The following is a 20,640-nucleotide window of genomic DNA, read 5'->3' as shown; positions in this document are numbered from 1 at the left end:
CGCGGTTAGGAAGGTGTTTCCTTTTCGAACGGATCCTTCCATCGAGGCGCTTATGTACTTACATTACCTATGTATGTGCGTGAGGTAATTAGTGGGCGCCTCAGTCAGATTATGATGCGTCCCTATACGTATACAAGTTTTCTCCTACGTGCTTGACAGCAATCCGAGAATAAGTGTATTGTCGCGCCAACAGGGTGGGGATAGTCAGGGGAAACTTTGTAAAGACAGCGAATTAACTGGAAAGCCCGTAAAAAGTCAAAGAATTCTACCCGATAAAACGCCTTAAAACCATATATATGGAAAAAAAAAAAAAAAAAAAAAAAAAAAAAAGTCAAAGAATCTTGTCGGAGGTCAGAGAATGTTTTCATTTGGAGAGGCTGCACCGAGCGAGAGGTTAACCTTTCTCAAAGTATTCGACGAACTTTTTTGTATTTTTGGTAAGCCAAGGAAAAGTCAGGGATTTTCTGCGCAGAAGTTCAGGATAGTCAGGGAATTTTTATATTTTAGCTTCTTTCATTCTAGGTTTACTAATTAATTAAAAAAAAGCAACCTTTTAGGTACTAATGTCAAACTTTATCATATACTAGGGTTCCTGTTAATGCGTCACAATTTTACAAAAATTAAACATCTCGGGGTGTACAGTGGAGCTCAAAAAAAAAGGGAACGCGAATTTGGAGAGTTGGGTGTGAAATGAACCCAACCCATGTTGAGTTGTAAACCTTAATCTTCTCACAAGAGCAATGACCGCAGAGCTCATGAGACAAAGGGTATTAGGTATGCTCGTTGAGCGCTCTGTCCTTTACGGAACGAATCGATCGGCAAGACCCATTCTCAAGAATCGCCATCGACAGGAACACCTGAGGCGGATCCAGACGCTTCGAGGTGGATTTTTTTCTCGACCCCATCCACGGGGTGGATATGGTATGAAATACCCCTCAGGTCAAAGGGGGGGAGGGTCTAAGGATGAGAAACACCGGAAAAAAGTTAATAAGGGAGCATTTCATTCAATGAATTTATAAAAGGCTTTGAAATTCGTATGATTGACTGAAGTATTAGTGCATTTTCACTGGATATGTGATGATCGCAAAGGATCGGATAATTTGAGAGAGAAACCTCTTGTAATTTTCCCGGCACGTTTTCGGAAGCCGAACCAATTCTTCCAGGTAATCTGGATTTTTTTTTTTTTTTTTTTTTTTTTTTTTTTTTTTTTTTTTTTTTTTTTTTTCCAAGGACCGCCAAACGAAAAGAATAAAACGAAATGCAACAGAAACCGAATGTCTCGTGAAGTTAAGAAAGGTCTTAAAAATTAATATAGTAGTATTCCTAGAAGTCGTGAAGCTCGGAAAACATTAGTTTGTCAAAGCAACATTTTTGTCACGTTCACAAAACGCTCTCTGAAGTGTAGGGAAAACACATTTTGAAAAGGACAATTTTCTCTTGAGGAACGTATTAGTCGGTCAGGAGCACTTGTAAACCCCCCCCCCCCCCCCCCACGCCTGCTATCGCTCAATTGTATTTAATTACATATTATGATGGACAGCTATCATTAGACCTCGTCATTTTCTGAGTGAGGATACATATCCTAAAACAATTCTCTCCTCTACTTTTGTGTTTTGGAGCGGTCTCCATGTGTCCCCGACTTTCACGCATCACTCTTGTTTTTTTAGTGGCAGATCATGATTTTCATGTGAAAATAAAAATTCGCGATTGAATTTTTACTTTTCCGCCGATTATTTACTTTCCGTTTGATGTAGCTCACGGAAATTTCATCCCTTTTCCACAACCCGGCGATTTCACCCCCTTCCCCCCCTCCCCCAATGGTTCCGATTTTTTTGTAGAAAACCCTATATTTTTTATGTACGTGCGAGCGAGCGAGCATCAATGAAAATTTTTGGAAAAATTGAAAAATTTGAGTTTTTACCCTGTTGCCAACTGTATACCGCGTTGTACCGGCCGGTGTATATGGTTACCACCCTGATGGCATACCCAGGCGAGTATATGAAAAGTATGTACTGTTGTATATACTTACCTATTCGGACCGAATACGTCACTCTCAGGATCACGTGACCGGTCGGCGCCATTTTGGCGTTTTGTTGCTTGGTTGCTTTGTATCTCGTTCTACTTGGGGTAAGTGACGTGCCGAACCGTAAATCGTGACCGACAGTTGGATTTTTACCGAGGTAATTCTCTTCTTTCCGTGCACCATCATCAGTGTCATTTTTCGCAAAGTAGCTTTTCACTCTTTTGTTCTTGTACATCCTAAAAGTTGGTTTCAGTTTCCTTTTTTTACGATGTTCGCACAGTTATTTGTTGACATCATCTTCGAGTTTGGGAAGTCCTCCCGCGGCAGCTGTTTGTTAACCAAACTGAGTGTTACGTAGGCTTTTTTGAAACTGAATGGCGGGATGTGTAATTCTGTTTTGAATATTCGCATTTGTTGCTCTGTAATCGGCGGGTTTTTCGGTGTTAAATTTTCTGCTACCGTTTTGTCAGTATGATTTCCTGTTCTTAATATCTTGAAATTAAACTTCGTCGAAAATCTGAAACATGCCTACTACATGCTATCTATTTTACCGCCCTCTGACGGCAAGTGCTGTCGTTAGATCAGTCGAAGGGAATGTAGATAGGCTGAGCTAAAAGTGGGCCATGAATTTTATTTAATTTCTCCTCAAAATCGTAATTTTGTCTCAGTGTCGGAAGCATTTTTAGTTTATTATTTTTGATTGTTTTTATGCGCTGTGATATTCGAATACCGGTCTCGCTTATCAAGGGACTCGTTATTGGTTATGTATTTGTTTTGTTTGGTCTAACTGAAGTAGCCCCCCTAAAGTTTGGTCCCTAATTTCTTTTGAAAATGTTTAAACTGTGATAATACTCCTACTTAATAGAAGATTATATTGCATTCCAATGGGAAGTTTTGCTCTTAGTTGTAGGTGTGTTTTAACCCCCAACGGATGTCCACTACCTACCCTCTGCAGATGTACCTACGTTGTCGGACGGATTAATCCGACAATATCAGGTAAAATTTTAATCTCCTCTTTAGAGCCAGCTTTTGCAGTATAACTTTGTTTGTTGGTATAAACTCTCCAGCGTCTTTGATGTTACTCCCCATCATTACCTTGACACTATATCAACCCTGCTGAAGTAGGGTTCTCGGAAGGGTTGTCAGCCGAAGGTTAATGTCACAAAATTTGGTTTGAAGAGCAAGCAAGGGCATGAGTCCCTATTTATCCGTTTTTGATGTAAAATTATCAATTTATCGCATTGCAATAATATCAGTATAAACTGTATCGTCAGTACTGCCCCTGAAATAGCAGGCCTTGATGCTTAGGGATCGGCCATATTGGATTATAGTGTCGCTTTCACGGGAACTTACAGTGCTGTAAAAATTCAGCATGACTCTCTACTGTACTGCCGTAATTAACGGTGCTCAGCACTTATTTGTTGCTTCAGTGAAATAGTTAAGAAACTTAAGTAAGGTAATTTAAGTTTCGTTTCAAGTTCCGCTGTCCTTGCGCTCAGTTGCTCTTCTCAGCATTTTTCTGAAGTGAACCATTGGTTTTTACCTGTTGATTTACTTTTGAAAGGAAAGCTTAATCAATATCAGATGTTTTCTTTAATAATAACTGCTTCCATTCGTAAATATTATCTTTGTTTAATGAAATGATTGGAACTGTTCACACTCATGCTGCTGTGGGAAGACAATTGAAGTGTATGCATTAACTATTAGACTGTGGAGTAAGTTATGCTTTGTCATAGAGACGGTCTTTTTCTTATTTGCAGAAACTCACCTCTTTATTTGCTCCCCAATCCTCTTCCTCACCCCAATCTTCATACAGTGCGTCACCTCTTCCATCAAGCAGTACCTGAAATTACTCTGTTTGACAGGTCCATTTCAATCTTAAATACTATCAGCTACTCCAAGCATTCCTTTGCCTTTTTCAAAGGTGTGGACTCCCGCTTCATGATTCTGTCAATGTGCTTCCGAGGGAATTTGTAGTGGCCAAGTTTTGCCAAATGGATCAGAGTACCTATCTATCTGTATCTACAGAGATTTCTCTCCACTTGCTAATGAGATTCCTGGAGTCTTTTTACTCTTAATTTCGTCTCGTTCCAAGAGCCTTTGTTATCTGTGAAATTTTCTATGAACAGTTCCTATTTCTTGGACTTGATGCAAAGAAATAATTCAAATTCCTTTCTTTGCCCTTACTTAATCTCTGGGAATGTTTTTCAAGTAAAATTTTGTACAGCAACACCTGTGGTAGAATGTGGCATTCTGAAAAGAGGTGTCTTTGTATGCACATGTTGCTCAGGAGACTGACTGTTGTGGATAGAGCTTGAATCGCAGGATCTGTTGGTCAACCATAATTTCTTGTGTTGAAATTTGTTAATTAGTCGTTGCTGTAGAGGTACAATTGTTTTTGGTACTATTTTTCCATCCATTTTAGTGTTTGAGGAATACATTTTTACAGTTCTCGAATTGGAAAGTAAATCAGGTTGTTAGCGTCAGATGGAAGCTACTACTATGAAAAGATCAAGAACATCATCATACAGGGGAAAATTTTAAAGCGGAACTGCAAAAAATTGACTTTGGGGCTTAAGTTTTTGTGGACTGATCCATTCTTTCATCAAAATATTCATCAGACAAACAGTGCATTCTTGTCATTACTTCTTGGGGTAATCTTTGGTTGTTCTCTGCATTTAAGGCAGTAATCTAGTCTTCAGCACATCGTCATGAGAAAGTGTAACAATATTCAATCCACATGCTAAAAGATTAAAAGGAACTTTCGAGTATAAGTACATGAAAAGAAAGTTAGAGTGATGTAAAAGAGAAATTTTTATCCAGAAACCAAGGCAAACTGAAAAAGATCTGCAAAGATTTTTAAGAGTGAAGCTGACACACACTAGTGTGAGCCAATTAAATGCCTAACACCTGGTATAGATACACTAAAACATGTCAGGGTGCCCACACAATGGGTAAAGAGTTAGATCTGTCTTACTTCCCTGTTTTAAATGAGAATTTTAAGGATTTTATCAACACCCTCTCCCGGTTATTCATTTCCATGGTATTAATGTGTGCTTTCAGAGAAAGAGATACACAAAATGCGGCTGGAAAACTGACCTATAACAAGATGGTAAACCAGTTGATCTTAAAATGTTCCTAATTTTTTGTATTTATTTCTGTTTATCAGGTGAGGCCCCAACCGGGTGAATGAAGTGCCTCCTATTCCTGCTCATGGCCTCATTATACCTCTGTTGATCATATTTATCGATATTTTTAGTGTTGATTATCATTTTTTCCAAGGAGAAGTCTTGGTAAGTAAAAATACCCAAATCCTTTTGGAATTTTTTTGTGCACATCCCCCTCTCCTCCCTTCCTCAGAAAAAATTAAATAAAATCTTTCACGTATTTCTTAATTATTAGCAGATGATTAATTTCACGTCATGTCGATCATCTCAAATCACACCAAATGCTCATCCATTATTCTTTAAGTTAATTTTGTAATTCGACATCTTGCTTTTACTTGAAAGTTTAAAAATTTCATTTTGATTTAACTTCAGGTATTATTTGAATGGCTTATTCAAATACATTGACCCTGTAATTTTCTGATAGATTTTCGAGTGGATTATTAACTTTATTATGAGCTAATTTTCTGAGAGTTGTCCAGGTATATAATTAAGAAAGTCTTCAGTTTATTGAAATGAGTTTGATACACCACCAGGGTGTTTACTACCCAGAAGAAGCTTGGTTACACTGAACAAGCACTGATTTTTATAAATTAGTACAGCACAATGGAAAATGTACAGACTTTCTGTAAAGAGGTTCACATGTTCGGATTTTTTGGGTTGAACTTGAAGAAAGGAGCCGGAAGAGGATTCAGTTTCCTTATACAGTTCATTGTATCATTTGTCTGAGAATTCAAAGTTCTAATTCGTTGTGGTTCATTCCACCACTATTTCTACAGTCCATCTTCCCAATCCAAATTTCCGAACTATTTCCCTTTAATGCCGAAGAAATTTTCTAACTCGGTGTTGAAGAAGAAGAAACTGTCCGTTTTTGTGTTCAGGAAGTAAACATTAGGAAAAAATGAGGAAAAGGTAACAAAACTGTAAGAATTTCAGGGAGCCCCCACTAAAAAGGCTATTCTTGGGAAAAGAAGGAAAAAGTTATGTGGAATCAATTTAAAGGCAATAATTTTTACCATGATGAGGTTTGAATAGATATCTTCATAATTCAGAAAATGGCAGATTTCTTTTTAATTTCAATTCTAAAATTTGATTAAACTCCTTCATCAGTAAATGTCAATTTTCATCCTTTTTTTTATCCTCTTCAGAAACATTTCATATCGTCAATTGCTAATTTTTATATCTTTTTTTGTGTCTCAGATCATTAACTCTTAATCTATGTCAAATGGCAGATACCGCAGAGGAAGCAAGTAATAATGTTAGCGATGCTGCCAGTGATGACAAAGGTATGAACTTTAGCCAGAAAGATCATGTTTCTTCTTCGATATGCCTTGATTTTTTGAAAGCAAAGGTTTGCTTCTCCTCCGAAATGATAGTACAACTTACAAGGGGAACTTACGGACCTGCCGCCTCCGATTGGGCTGAATTTTTTTTTACAGACTCTATGGACCAATTCTAGAGGTCAATTTGAGCCGTTTTCCCGAATGCGCAATAGGAAGGGCGTAAAAAATTCCCAAAAGTTGCGTTTTCGGCGTGTGATTTGGTCGTGCGGCGCGTGGCAACACTGAAGCAGCCTCTAGTACCGCTTTATCGGCCTGAAGGTTTCAGCGGAGTCCGGAGCCCTACTGCACACGTACTGGTTCCATGATAGTGATGTCCCGGGTTCGATCCTCGACTTTTTATTTTCCGCATGATCACGTAACATTTTATTTTTAATTCTTCATCCGCATTTATAAATCAAGCAGTTCCGATCACTATCCCCCCCTCCCTCATTTTACGTACATTTTCCCCCGATATTTATTCACATTGGCCACATATAATCGTATGAAACTTCATTGATATAAATTAATGAATTAAAAAGCAAAGGGCTAAAATAATGTGTTTCTTGGTGACCCTTGCATGCACATGGGTTTGGGGTTGCTCTTCGATTTATTTACACATTACATATTTTTCCAGGAAAACATTTGAAGATAATGTAGTAACAAATAAGGTTTTCTTTTGCTTTTTAATTCATTAATTTATATCAATGAAGTTTCATACGATTATATGTGGCCAATGTGAATAAATATCGGGGGAAAATGTACGTAAAATGAGGGGGGGGGATAGTGATCGGAACTGCTTGATTTATAAATGCGGATGAAGAATTAAAAATAAAATGTTACGTGATCATGCGGAAAATAAAAAGTCGAGGATCGAACCCGGGACATCACTATCATGGAACCAGTACGTGTGCAGTAGGGCTCCGGACTCCGCTGAAACCTTCAGGCCGATAAAGCGGTACTAGAGGCTGCTTCAGTGTTGCCACGCGCCGCACGACCAAATCACACGCCGAAAACGCAACTTTTGGGAATTTTTTACGCCCTTCCTATTGCGCATTCGGGGAAACGGCTCAAATTGACCTCTAGAATTGGTCCATAGAGTCTGTAAAAAAAAATTCAGCCCAATCGGAGGCGGCAGGTCCGTAAGTTCCCCTTGTTAGTCTGATATCATCTCTCAAAGCAAGATTAGTAGATATTATTTAAATGTTTCAATAAGCTCAGGGCAACCTTCAATTTATGTATCAAAAACAAATTAACCCACAAACAACAGCACTAAACTATCAACTCATAGTAATATATTATCAATTTAATTTTTACATTATTGACTAATTGATTTAAGTAATTAAAGCGAGCGAAGTAAACAAATTTGGTCATTTCATTGTCAATGCAATGTTAACTCCTGTACTCATTGTTGCAGTTGTGAAAGTCAATGGTGAAATGAACGGGTCTTATTGTGATGGCGAAGAGCCAATGGATGTGGACTCGGATTCAGCCGCATTGAAGCACAAACTCTTAAATTCTAAATCATCAAATAGTGATGATGATAAAGAAGCTGAAGCTAAAGACGAGGTGTCTGAAACCAAAGCTGCTAATGAAACCGCATCCAATGAAGAAGAAAAAGTCTCTTCAAGGACGGAGGAGGACAGCGACTCTCTCTCTAACAGTAGTAAGAATCTGTAATTTTTCCTTAGTCAGTGTTCATACTTACCATGTAAGTATGTAAGTAATGTACTGAAGTGTGAATTTGAATGTTGAGGTACTACCAAACTGACCCTAGAGCTCATATTTTAGATGCTTACCATTGGCCTATTTGCAAGTTAACCATGTAACTAATCAAGAAGTTCCTATTACAGGCATGACTTGAAACATTGATGCTATCAGGGTGTTCTCTGGTAAGAAAAGTTTACAGTTGTGATGTTTCACCTTTTTTATATTATCGACCCTGAATGATATGAGTGACAGGAAACACTTAGCCTCCACATCACAGGGAAAATCTAGGGAATTTGACCTCAATTCTGGCATTTTTGCCCTATCAAAATCTGCAAGTTTTATTCATACATCTGTAACCACTCCATTAGAAATTGTTCAGCAGTGCTCTCTCAAGACCAAAGGGAAGTGATCACGGGTAGACAACCTACTTAGCTAGATTTTGGCAGGTGGGGTGAGGAGTCCACTTACAGTATTGGTTGATCACGGATCATGATTTTTTTTTTATTTATTTATTTATTTCGTTCATTTAGCTGATCTTAAGTTTTTGTGTTTCTGTTACAGACTCGAAAGTTAATGGAGAAATGAATGGTTCTCATTGTGATAAAGTTGAAGCGATGGAGGTAGATGCTGCTGTTCCAAATTCAAATGTTTCTAGTACAAAGTCATCGGATGAAGACGCTGACACAGTGCCTGAAGAAAAATCTGTAGCTGAAGATATTTCAAAAGAAGATAGTGATAATGTAGACTCCTCTATAGATCCCATATCTAGTGAAATGCCTGCAGATGAAAGTTCCAAGGAGGGAAGTGAAGATGGAGGCAAGGAAAAAGATGTAGAAGATGGAGACTCACCAGATGTGGATGGCTCTAAAGATGAAGCTGATTCCTGCAAAAAAGAATCCAATGATCTCAATTCGACAGACGTCTCTCGTGATGGAGATAACTCTGAAGCCACTCCCGAAAAAGGAAAGAAGTCGAAGAAGGCACCAGCAACCATCTCACCAATAACACCTCGACGGAGCTCACGGAACTTAAACAAACAGAAGTCCACTTCAGACAATGATAAGGACATTAGTAAACTAATCAAAGAGAGTGTGTCCCCCTCTCTGACAATCAGACCTGTTAAAGCTAAGAATGATGATGATGAAATAGAAGAAATAGTTCCAGTTGATCCGCTAGCCGGTGATTCCTCCTCGCCTAGTCCTCAAAAATTAAAAAATAAAACAATAGTAGTCAATGATACAAAACGATTAGCAGAAATAGCAGGTAGTAAACATCTCAAAACAAACAAAAAAGAACCAACGTTAGTTATAATAGACACAAATGCGATCCTCTCTGGTCGAGGACCTGTGCCTATATCTTCAAGTGGTACAACAACTCATATAAACATTCCCAGCTCTAGGAGCTCAGGTTTTTCAATGTTACCCGTCGCTTTACCAGCGCAAGGGATGTACCCTCAAATTCGAGCTACAACTGCTCAAGTTATTCCCAAACCTGTAGTTATCCAAGCATCAGCTAAGCCCCAGCCTGCTATTCTACCCACTCTAACAGACGATATGTTTGTCGTAGAAGCGCCTTCATTCATAGTCCCTTACGTCTATGAAAAACCACCAGTCAAGCCACTGAAAGGGTATTTGGACAAAATGGACAAAGAGATCAAAAGAGAAGCTGTGAGGAAGGTGAAAGAAGAGGAAGAGAAAGAGAAAAAAGCTAAAGAAGCCAGAGATGCGAAAGAAGCAGAAGAAAAAGAAAAGAAGGCCGATGAAGATGAAGCAGCCAAAGGTGACTCTGAGGCAGAGGGAGAGGCCAAGAAAGATGATTCTAAAATGGAAGTAGATGAGCCGAAAAGCGAAGATAAAGATTCGTCCAGTGAAACGAAGAAAGATGAGGAGAAGGAAGATGAACCAAAGGATGAGAAGAGTGAGAAGGAGGAAGAGAAAAAAGAAGACGGAAAGAAAGCAGAAGCCAAGGAGGAAGTCAAAGAGCCTGAGAAGAAAGAGGAGGACAAACCCAAGAAGTCAAGTCATAGTTATTTTGATGCCCCTTTAGGAAAATTCTTCATGCAAATTGGAATCAATTTGGTGCAAGAGTACGTGCAAACAGATCTGCTGCGCTCTCAGAAGAGGAAGCTAGACAAAGAAGGCGCTAAGTGCACAGCAGATACGCAAGCAGCGATCGAATCGCTGAGTAAAACGCTCGAGTTTAGCAAAGAGAACAACGATCCGTTTAGATTACCTCAAAGGAAGTGTGAATACTGTAGCTTCAAAACGGAGTCTGCCCTGGTCATGGCTCATCATCTAGAAACCCCTCACATGAAGAACTATGTGTATAGGTGTAATTTCTGTCCTCTGGAAGTGCGGAGTCCTCATGACATTCTGTATCATATGGAAGCTGAGCACAATATCCGAGGTCGGTTGGAGCGAGCGCCTGCTTTCCATCAGTGTCCAAGCTGTCCCTTCGAAGATAATCAGAAAGGGAAGTTGACGAGGCATCTTATTTCCTGTGGCAAGAAATACCGTCCTGAAAGAAACCAGGTGAGAATATCAACCATTTAAAATCTTAAAGATTAATCAATGAAATTCCTTCTTGTTGAGTTTGGGATGCACACATAGAAAAATCAATTTTAAAACTTCCCCGAAAAGAGTTGTCAATAATGGTGGCACTCAAAACCAAGTCAAGAATATTGATCAACTAATCATGTCTCATTTGGACATAGGTACTTCTCTTTTGAATTTTTTGCAATGATGAACCACATGGCTTCAGAATCACTGTTGAAAAACTTGTTCCAAGCCCGATCTGATGCTTTAAATCCATTCTTAGTGTACTGTAAAATTTTTCCACCATATTTCTAGTGTTACAGCATGGAAACATGATATTATGATCCGAATGCAGAACTTATTTTCCCTCAAAGCTTTTTATCCTTTATCAACATTTCCCATGGATAATGCAGCCCGAAAATTAAATGAATACTTTCAAAAGTGGATTCAGCCTGCAGGTCGAGTATTGAAATTGATCGACAAAGCAATAGACAAAAAAGACATGAGAGATATGAAGGAATCCTATCGGTGGAAGCGTTTGGTTGCAATGGACAAAGGAGGCAGTTAATAGACTAACTAATGGCAACCCACAAAAGACCCTTTAGTTAGTCCATCATTTTATTCCTTCGTCTATGGAAACCACCTATTTCAACCAATAGGATCCTTCCATACATCCATTATCTTCTTTTTCTATTCCTTTGTCTTTTAGTTTCAATAATCAGCCCGCTGATATCTGGGTACTAAGGCTTGTTTGGGAACCTAAAAATAGTCAAAGATCATGGATTTTCCATTAACTTTTTTCTTCGCAGCAATACTGGGATTCTTGTGAATTTTGATTGAACAATTACAGTATTTTAAGCACTAATTGGTGTGACATTCAGCGTCTCTCAAAACTTTGCTGCTGAAGTGAATTTAGAAAGTATATTTTCGTCATCTTGTGATGGATGCGAGATTAAATAGATTTACTTAAATTCTGTGAAAGATGTTGATTCCATCAAACTCTTTACTTCTCCCTAGCACTTTCATCCAATTCTCCATGCAAGTTTATCGCATGTAGTTATTTCAAAAGTGCCATATTATTTTTGCTGAAGCACCGACTTGTTCAACTTATTTGATACTTGAATGGTCTAGAATTTAGCTAACAGTTTAAAATGGTTTCATACAGCATGATCTATCAGCCTGTAGTTTCATTTTTGTCCTGCACGTAAAGTCCTTAAAATTAAAATTGATTGAATCAGCAGCCTGATTGTTGAAATTTTTTGTTTGTCGGGACGACATAGATGACAAAGCTTCAAAGGCGGAGCATGATTGGTCGGCTATGTCTTATCGCTGCTTTATCGTTCCTTTGTCAGGTGAAATGGACGACATACTGTCGGAAACTTACGAGGTGCCTTTAACTTGTCAAGAGTTCCACCCGACATAGGCATGATAAAGCAGCGATAAGACATAGCCGACAAATCACGCTCCGCCTTTTAACCTATGTCATCCCGACAAACAAACAATTTCAACAATCAGGCTGCAGGGTGCACCTAAGAAAAAAGCAGGTTTGGAAAAAAAAAGAGAAAAAAAAACAGCTACTTTGATTTCTAAACAGCCTGTAGTCATAAATTTTTAAAGCCAAATCCTCACAATATTTTGAAGAAATCATACTAAGCAAGAGGTAGAAGTATACCTCGTATAATTTTCTCTCAAAAATAGAGCTCCTCTTTTCACTGATTACATCCTAAAAATTTGTATAGTTTTTTATTGAATTCGTAAATGTGTGGTACTAATTAATTTGGATAATATATTGAGATTATAAACTTGGTTTCAGGAAGCACCATTAGATTGGGAACCTCCAGCAAAAATCCCAAGAGTTACTAAAAATAGGCCTACAATGAGCCCTGGGAACGCTGTTTATCAAGCAGCCATGTCTGGCCTTAAGCAAGGTAACCCCGTTCACCACCCACTGTTGCCCAAACTAGCTGCCTCTCCGATGCCCACCACTCAAGGCCTCCTTAATCGGGGACGCGGACGACCTCAGGGACCTCATACCCTCCTTCAACGTTTCCCTTCACCAGTCACCAAGAGCGCATTGAATCAGGCTATCAGACCTGGTAAGTTATCATTCTTTCATTATCAATAAAATCTGGTTATTTCTTGTGGATCTGTCAGGCAAATAACTGTTACGTACTTTTTCTGATAGTTACCAGTTTTTTTTTTCCTTTTTATCTCTGAATGTACCAATCCTTAGACATAGGAGCTAAGAAATCCATGTTCATATCATGTGACCGTCAGAGACTGATGAAGTATATTACTGTCATATACAATCACCGTGCTTTGATTTGATGCAAATTAAATAGGGATTTGATAAAGAAGATTCAATCATGAAAAAAATTTGACCTAAATGAACCAGTGGCTTGCGAAGTTCTTTGTTTTCACATTCTTCATTTAGCTGTCACATAAAATACCTTTTTTTAGGTAGAGCTGAGTGCAGATCAAAGGACTTTTGAGATTGGGTTTTTTTTTTTTTTCTTTTTTTCTTTTTTTTTTGTAAAAAAGGCAACAAAGTGAGGTAGGTATTCAGTAAACCTGCCAGCAAAAGTGCAGTAAAAGTGCTTGAGAGTTTTCTTCCCAAAAATTAATGCTTTCTATGGTTTCCCTTCTGATAATGATCATGCTCGACTGTTTTCCTAAGGAAAGCTGATGCTTAAAGTAGTCCTCAATTCTTTATCCAAAACTAAATGCCCATAACCGTTTCCCTCGCTAAAGGCAGCAATTTTTTTTGTGGACACCAATAAAGAAAATAAGCATAGAAGAGTTTCTGTATTTTATTGCAGGGGTTAAAAAATTCACTGTTTACAAAATGAATTTCTCATCCGTCAGGACTACCACAAAAATTTTGTGATCATGCTCCTTCAATCCAGTATATTCTAAACCGCTGCAATGAATATATTTCATTCCATTTTTGTGAGTGAATCCAATTTTTACCTTAAAGAGGTTAGTTGCTTCTCAAAGACATTTGCTATACTGGTAAGTTGATAGCACTGATATACATAAACTGAATGGACATAAACCAAGTTCGCCAGTCTACCAGAACCATCAATGTTCAAAGACTATATTTGCCATTGAAGTACCTTGTCCGTGCCCTGTGGTATTTTATGACTAATTTCTATATTGTTTCTGTCTGTAATAGGTATGATCTACCGACCCTCTGGATCAAATTCTCAGCCTCAGGTCCTGTTACCTACCTCATATCAAATATCTGGAAACCAGCTTTTCCAGGTAACAAAGGTGAACTATGAATTTGGCAAAATTTCCCTATACCTCCTCACAACTAGCTTACTTTCACCATCATCCCCCTTTCCTCCTCCTATTCTTGTTTTCCTAGTCCTCCACAACTTTTGTTCCTCTCTGCAACTTCATTATTTCCCTTATTAAATTAAAAAGTTTAAAAGTGTTTTGTACCCAATTGTTTTCTATTTTTATATGACATGAAGCATATGCACTAGTCTTGGAGGCCAAAGCCCATCCCGGGTTGTAGCGCCATTAGTGAGTAGGTAATATGCACTAGTAGATATTTTTTGACTTTCTTAATTCATGGATATTCTAATCCAGATATAAAGTCTGTTTTAAGGGACTAGTCATAAAGTAGTATGTAAACAATTTCAAAGTGAAAATGAGAAACCAAGAAGAAAAGGAGATAAAGAGAGGAAGAAAAACACATCTCTTTCAAAGAGATGACGTTCACTGCTCAGTAAAGCACACCAATGTTTTTTCTTTTAACCATTTTTTTTTTATTTATTTTGTTCTTCTAACGAATTTGTCTTGTGTTACAGAGTATAGCTGGCCAGAAAAATTTGGTCCAACAGCAAGGTTTAGCAACTGCAAAATTATTGAATCAACCTAGTATATCAATTACGCCTTTACCGAGGCAAGGATCTGCAAATCAACCAGCTGCAAGTCAACAACAGCAAGTCAAGCCTGGCCGACCCCCAACAAGTGCGCAGAAGGGACAATTCGTTATCTGTGAAATTTGTGATGGCTACATAAAAGTATGCTTACTTTTTACTGTAATTTTTCACATTGATTCAAATGTTGAACCGTTTTATATTTTCTAGGAGGAAAGTTGCATTTATGTATATAAAGAAAAAACATGACTGATCAGCATTTGGAATATAAATTTGTAGGGTTGCTCACAAAAGGAGTCTCAACAAGCACCTAATAGGAGAGATTTTTGAGATACCTGACATCCTGGCAAAAAGGAAAAAGATTCCAGCAGTGTAGCCAAGTCTAGTCCAAGGCCAAAAGCACTGTTTGAAAATTGGGGAAGTGAAAACAAGGATAAAAGATTCGAAAAATGTAAAATTTTACCTTTTTAAGGGGGGGGGGGGCGCAGCTGTATGTAACCTGGTGTAATTTCAGCAAAGCTTCAGAGGTACCTGACAAAGAGAGGTCGTCCAAAATTCCAAATAATGGTGTGAGCCTGATGTGCTTAACCAATGTAGGTGCTTGTTGTGCATTAAGTTCCAAGGCTTTCCAAATTCAATTTGAAGGGTTCCAGAAAACTAACCCTCCATAATCCAGATGTGCTTGCTTCTCCGAGCAGCTATTATCTAGAAGAATAGTGGCTGCTTAACTGAGAATCGCTGGAATTTTAAAAAGCAGATTAGAAGAATGAACTCGCCCTCGTTTCATGGGCTCTTTTTCTGAAACTCTGCAATTGGCCTACCCCCATTTTTAACCAAAATTCATGATGAGTTGTGTCAGCGGCATAATTGTTGAAATTTTGTGTTTTTCAACTAGGTAAAACAAGATATAGCAGATTCAGACGGTAATGGAGTTAGGAGATTGGTCAGCTTTATCTATTTTTCCTTTCGTCTTGCATATGTCAGGCTCTATCGAAACGAAATGTCTTTCTTGGATGTCACAGTTTTTTAACACAGAGCTTGTGAACATCTGCTCTTTAAAGTATTGGAAGTAGGTGGAACCGCTGCATCACAATTCAAACTGGAACATCATCCAAACTCATTGTGGAAGCCACAGAGTCTGGGTTACGTACATATCAGCACAAGTATGGGTTCAAGATGGGAGAAATCCCTAATTCCTATGAATGGGAACTGATCATCTCTTAAATTACTAAACTCTCCATTCTCAAATAACTCTTTTAATTGAATCTGTTTCTCCTATTTTCAGGATTTGGAGCAGCTACGAAACCATATGCAATGGATTCACAAAGTTAAAATACATCCAAAGATGATTTACAATCGACCACCCCTTAATTGTCAGAAGTGTCAATTCCGATTCTTCACGGATCAGGGTCTAGAGCGGCATTTATTAGGTTCTCATGGTTTAGTTACATCATCTATGCAAGAGGCTGCAAATAAGGGCAAGGATGGTGGTCGCTGTCCAGTCTGTGGCAGGGTGAGTATCAATATCTACACTTGCATGACTAAATTCAACTCCCTCGAAATTTGAAGGAGCTCATTGTTCAAAAATATTTTGTGTCTACCACCAAAAAACCTTTTGTGTCTAAAAATGGTACTACCGTGGAACTAATAGTGGAATACATATCGTGACTGTAACCTCAATTCAGTACAGACAGCACTAGCTTAGCATTAAATATTGGGAGAATCATCATCACTGTTGTGCTGAGGAAGAACACTGAACATCTAAATGTTGTCAGATTTCTCCAATAAGATTTATTTTTGAGGAAAGTTATGAATATTTTTCCTTGAAATATTCCGACACTGGAGATCAAATTGCGCTTAGAACTTATCAGAAAAGAAGGTTGAAAATTGTTCCCAAGTTTATAAAAAAAATTGTATTTAATCAGAGAAAATTTGTGATTTCCAAAGGCTCATATGATGCTTTTTCATGGCATGACAAACCAGTAAACAGTTGCACGGCTGGAGTCGACAATTTTCTGAATAGTTTTCTCTCCGGAAATTGTATTACCAAAATGTATTTTCAGAATTTTACTAAGCACAGCTGTAACTGTGAAATACTATCTTCTTTTCTTGCAAGAATTGTAAAAATTGTAATATACATCTCTGATTTGATTTTACAGGTTTATCAGTGGAAGCTGTTGAACCACGTAGCCAGAGACCACAATATGTCCTTAAAACCAGCTCACCTCTCATATAAATGCACCGTTTGTACAGCTACTTTTGGAATGTATAAGCAGTTTGAAAACCATGTCTATTCTGCTCACAGTGTAGTAGCCAAACGAGTCATGGACAAGAAAGTCTCGTCTCCCCAACCGTCAACGAGTAGTAATTCACAGGTACGTATCAAATAGTCTAAACTTCTGTGCTACTTATTGACAAGTTAGATGCAGGGAAGAGATTTTTTTTCCCCATCCTGAGGAAATTTCTAAGAACTGAACCATTTTTTTGGTTTAATATCTTCCACTGTATGTATTATCTCTTTGAGTATGAGGTAGATCAATATATCCAAGGCATTGGAGTACACATTTATTTTGTGTAGGTAGTGCTAAAGATATTTCTGATTCAATGCACTAATCTAATTATCTCTTTAAGTGCTTTTAAATTGCTTTTTTGTTGTTTTATCCCCGATTACAATAGCAGCTGCAAGGAAACTTGAAAACCTCTTCGGAAAAATGGGGGTATACACATATGCATGGTCATCTCTTTTCAGGAGACCGCATTTTAGTCCAGGCTCGTTGTAGATAAAAAGTAGGTTAGCTGTAATTTTGGGCACACAGCTGTTCACATACTTCATGTCTTTTCAGTCGCTCAGTCTGAATCTGAAGTTTCTTTATACCCACCCGGTGAGCATCGTCCATCATTTTGAAGAAATAACCTGAAAAGGTAAAGATGTTGTTTGCCCTCTTTGCTCGAAGTCGCTTCTATTGTGCATTGGTTGTGAACTTGAGGGACGTTGCATTGATAAGATTCCTTATAAATAGTCAAAATCCACAATTTTTATCAATCAAAAATTTATTCAACAGATGTTATATTCCGAATTTTTGTTCCAGAATGAATCTCTGTTGAAACCACTGAAAATTAACGATGAAATCACGATAATACCTCAACCTGCTCGCTCCTCAAAACCTTCATCGTCAACATCCTCAGCAAAAAACATGGCAACTAGACAACCTGTTAAAAAGGTAAATTGAGCTCTATTTGTGTAAAAACCCTTTAATAGCCCATTCTAAGAGTGCAATTTTACTCCTACTTAATGAACTGTGATGATGCAAAGATCAACTTTGCTATACAAGCAATGGCCGCCAAATTTAGGGAAATTGCTAGAATTGGCCATTTTACCCCTATCTCTCTTACTTCACTTTTACTGATGGATTGAAAACTCAACTTCTGGATTGTGATTTAATCTTTCCTTCCTTTTGCTATCAGCCTCCAAAACTCCCAGTAATTATTTTTTTACCAAGTCCCATTTAGACTTAATATGAAGCCAGTATCCTAACTCTCAGGGCGATTATGAGGAAGCTGTCTAGCATTAAATACCGTATCAAACCGAATATCCTCAAGGTAGCTGAATATACAACAGCTAACCTGTCATCCCTGTCTTTTTTTAACCCATAGAGAAAATATGTGCCCTCCTTGAATAGCAGAAGTGCTACCCGATCTTTCCGCCGTTTTTTTTTTGCCCATCAGACAGCCAACGATCACTTTTTCATTTCTCATGTAAAACATCATGGGAAATCAAAACCACCATGTATTTTTATTGAATTCAGCCAATTTTCAACGAAAATATATCCCTATTCTTCTTGAGGATTTGTGTTCTATTGATGTATAATATGTTCCCTTCACTCCCAAGAACACCTTAGATATTGATTTCTAAAATTTCAATTTTCTTGCACTCATCAAATTTTTTTACTAGAAAATGGATAGGACATTGTTCTAAGTGGAAAACATTGTTCTAAGTGGAAGAAAATTGAAATTTTAAAAAACAATATCTTAGGGTTAAGGGAACGTAATTTATTATGCAATGCTTAATCCGAGAGAAAATGTTGGTTTCGATTTCTCATGTTATTTTCGGAAGAAATGAAAAAGTGGTTTTTGGGTGTCTGATTGGCTGGAAGAATACACGGGAAGATCAGGCAGTCATGTACTTCTGCCATTCATTATTAGCTCTTATTTTTTCTATTTGTTTTAACTGAACAGGCTCATAGTATCTGGATGATGTTTCAAAGTGGCAAGGCTATTCTTTGCATGTATTAATGTATTCTTTGTGTGTATTCTCTGGAATATAATTTCCTATTTTTTATGTATAGAAACAGAATGTTTGATTCAATTGTCTTATTTTGATGAAGACCTCCTTGCGTTCATTGCTTGCAGGTGTAACAGTCTCCAAAATCGACTAATGTGGATAAGAATTCCATTGAATCTTGGGTATCCCTCTCTGTATGTACGAAGGCACTTGCCCTTTGAAATCATGGAATTCGGAATCTCTACTTCAGAAGCTGAGGAGTTCTGAATAACACACTGGAATAGATAAAGGTCGTATTTCCATCATCTGTCAAATAAAAAATTATCTTTAGTTTTCAAAGTCCGTATTTTGTAAAGAATAACCTTTTATTTTTTGGAAGAGTTTGTTTATAAAGTTGATGATCCATTGTATTTGATGTGAGTAAAATTTCAAGGTGCATAGTCTTTTATATAAATATAAATACAATTATATTTATGTATGAATAGATTTTATTATTTTTCTTGAAGCTCTTCCTTCTGTTCTGTCATCTCAGTTTGATCAGAACATATTGGAGAGAAAGGGAAAGAGCTTGTACAATTTGCTGTAGTTGTTGAATCACTCCAAGTTTTAATCATGACTCTCTTTTCGTCTCCTCTTTCTGGAAGTCCTGTGTTGAGCAGACTTTGAAGAGGTTGTTTTGAATCGCGTCATCTGTGTATCTATTGTTTTAGTTTTGATTTTTATCTTCTTCTGTATTATAAAATTAAGTAAGGTTAAATTTCAGAAAGTTTTTAATTCGATTTTTATTGGGTGGTGTTTCTGTTGAATGAAGTATAAAAATGTAAATATGCACATGTGCCGAAGTAACGCACGCTCACTGAAGTTAAAAATAATGAATGAGTTCTATATTTATACCTAATTTGTAAGTACGTGTGTTTATATTTATAAATATCTTTATGCAGAAAGGTACAGAACGGTTGGACACTCACAATGGAGAAATAACCCAGTTACTTTTTCATCTGTACATGTCAACATCATTTACTTGATACTGTGTACTTTTTAAGTATTTATTAATTTATCATAGTCTCTTTCTTTTTTTTCTTTCAACTTTTTTATGAATATGTAATTCTGTAAATACATGTTTAAAAAATAACAGAACAAATTTAACATATGGAATAAAATTTGAGCCCAATTTTTAAATTTGGCATTAATCTCAATTCTGTCGTGTTTTAAGGTAGATCCCTAGAAATTAGATTAGTTTTTTGCCACCACATCAACATACTGCTTAGACCGATTTAGTGGCTGCATTATTCAATGTGTATCACTCTTTGATGATGAATCAACGACGAATTGGTAATTAAGTAATACAACAAGTGGATTGCATTTTGCAAAAAGGAACCAAGAGCATTCCAATGTTGCAAGGATTGTGCAACTTCGGCTCTTTGCACCAAATTACTGAAATCATGCAAAAAATTAGATTTCCAATGTTAATTTTCGTCTTGAATTTATAGTTTACTAAGAGTAAAGATAAAACTTGTTTAGATGATCCGTTTATATTTTTAAGGTAAAAAAAGTTGCACAATCTTAACGACATTGGAATGCTCTTGGTTCCTTTTTGCAAAATGTAATCCAAGTGTTAAGCTTGAAACAAATCAGTCATATCCTCCTTGAGCCTTTTGAAAGAATCTAATTAGTCTAGAAGAAAAATTTGGGTACAATTAAGTCTAGGAGGCTCTCTG

At 37.4% G+C, this 20,640-nt stretch overlaps 1 protein-coding gene across 4 annotated transcripts; it reads left to right on the top strand.

Annotated features, from left to right (window-relative positions):
- The first annotated feature begins 2,053 nt into the window (after positions 1-2,053).
- MEP-1 (zinc finger protein MEP-1) lies at positions 2,054-20,118 on the top strand. Of its 4 annotated transcripts, none has more exons than XM_019042461.2 (12): positions 2,054-2,180; positions 5,193-5,316; positions 6,388-6,473; positions 7,924-8,172; positions 8,778-10,747; positions 12,564-12,846; positions 13,926-14,023; positions 14,569-14,784; positions 15,926-16,153; positions 16,800-17,015; positions 17,730-17,861; positions 19,026-20,118. In XM_019042461.2, the coding sequence occupies exons 3-12, from the start codon at positions 6,413-6,415 to the stop codon at positions 19,074-19,076; spliced, it is 3,504 nt and encodes a 1,167-aa protein (XP_018898006.2). In that variant the 5' UTR covers positions 2,054-2,180; positions 5,193-5,316; positions 6,388-6,412; the 3' UTR covers positions 19,077-20,118. The 4 variants fall into 4 exon arrangements, with proteins under 4 accessions (XP_018898006.2, XP_018898005.2, XP_018898007.2 ...); XM_019042460.2 differs by lacking the exon at positions 2,054-2,180 and adding an exon at positions 2,321-3,019; XM_019042462.2 differs by lacking the exon at positions 2,054-2,180 and adding an exon at positions 2,322-3,019 and having other exon boundaries at positions 13,926-14,014.
- The last annotated feature ends 522 nt before the right edge of the window (positions 20,119-20,640 follow it).

This window comes from Bemisia tabaci, chromosome 3 (genome assembly GCF_918797505.1).
Source record: "Bemisia tabaci chromosome 3, PGI_BMITA_v3".
Taxonomy (NCBI): Eukaryota; Metazoa; Arthropoda; class Insecta; order Hemiptera; family Aleyrodidae; genus Bemisia; species Bemisia tabaci.
This window is presented reverse-complemented; position numbering and strand designations above follow the sequence as displayed.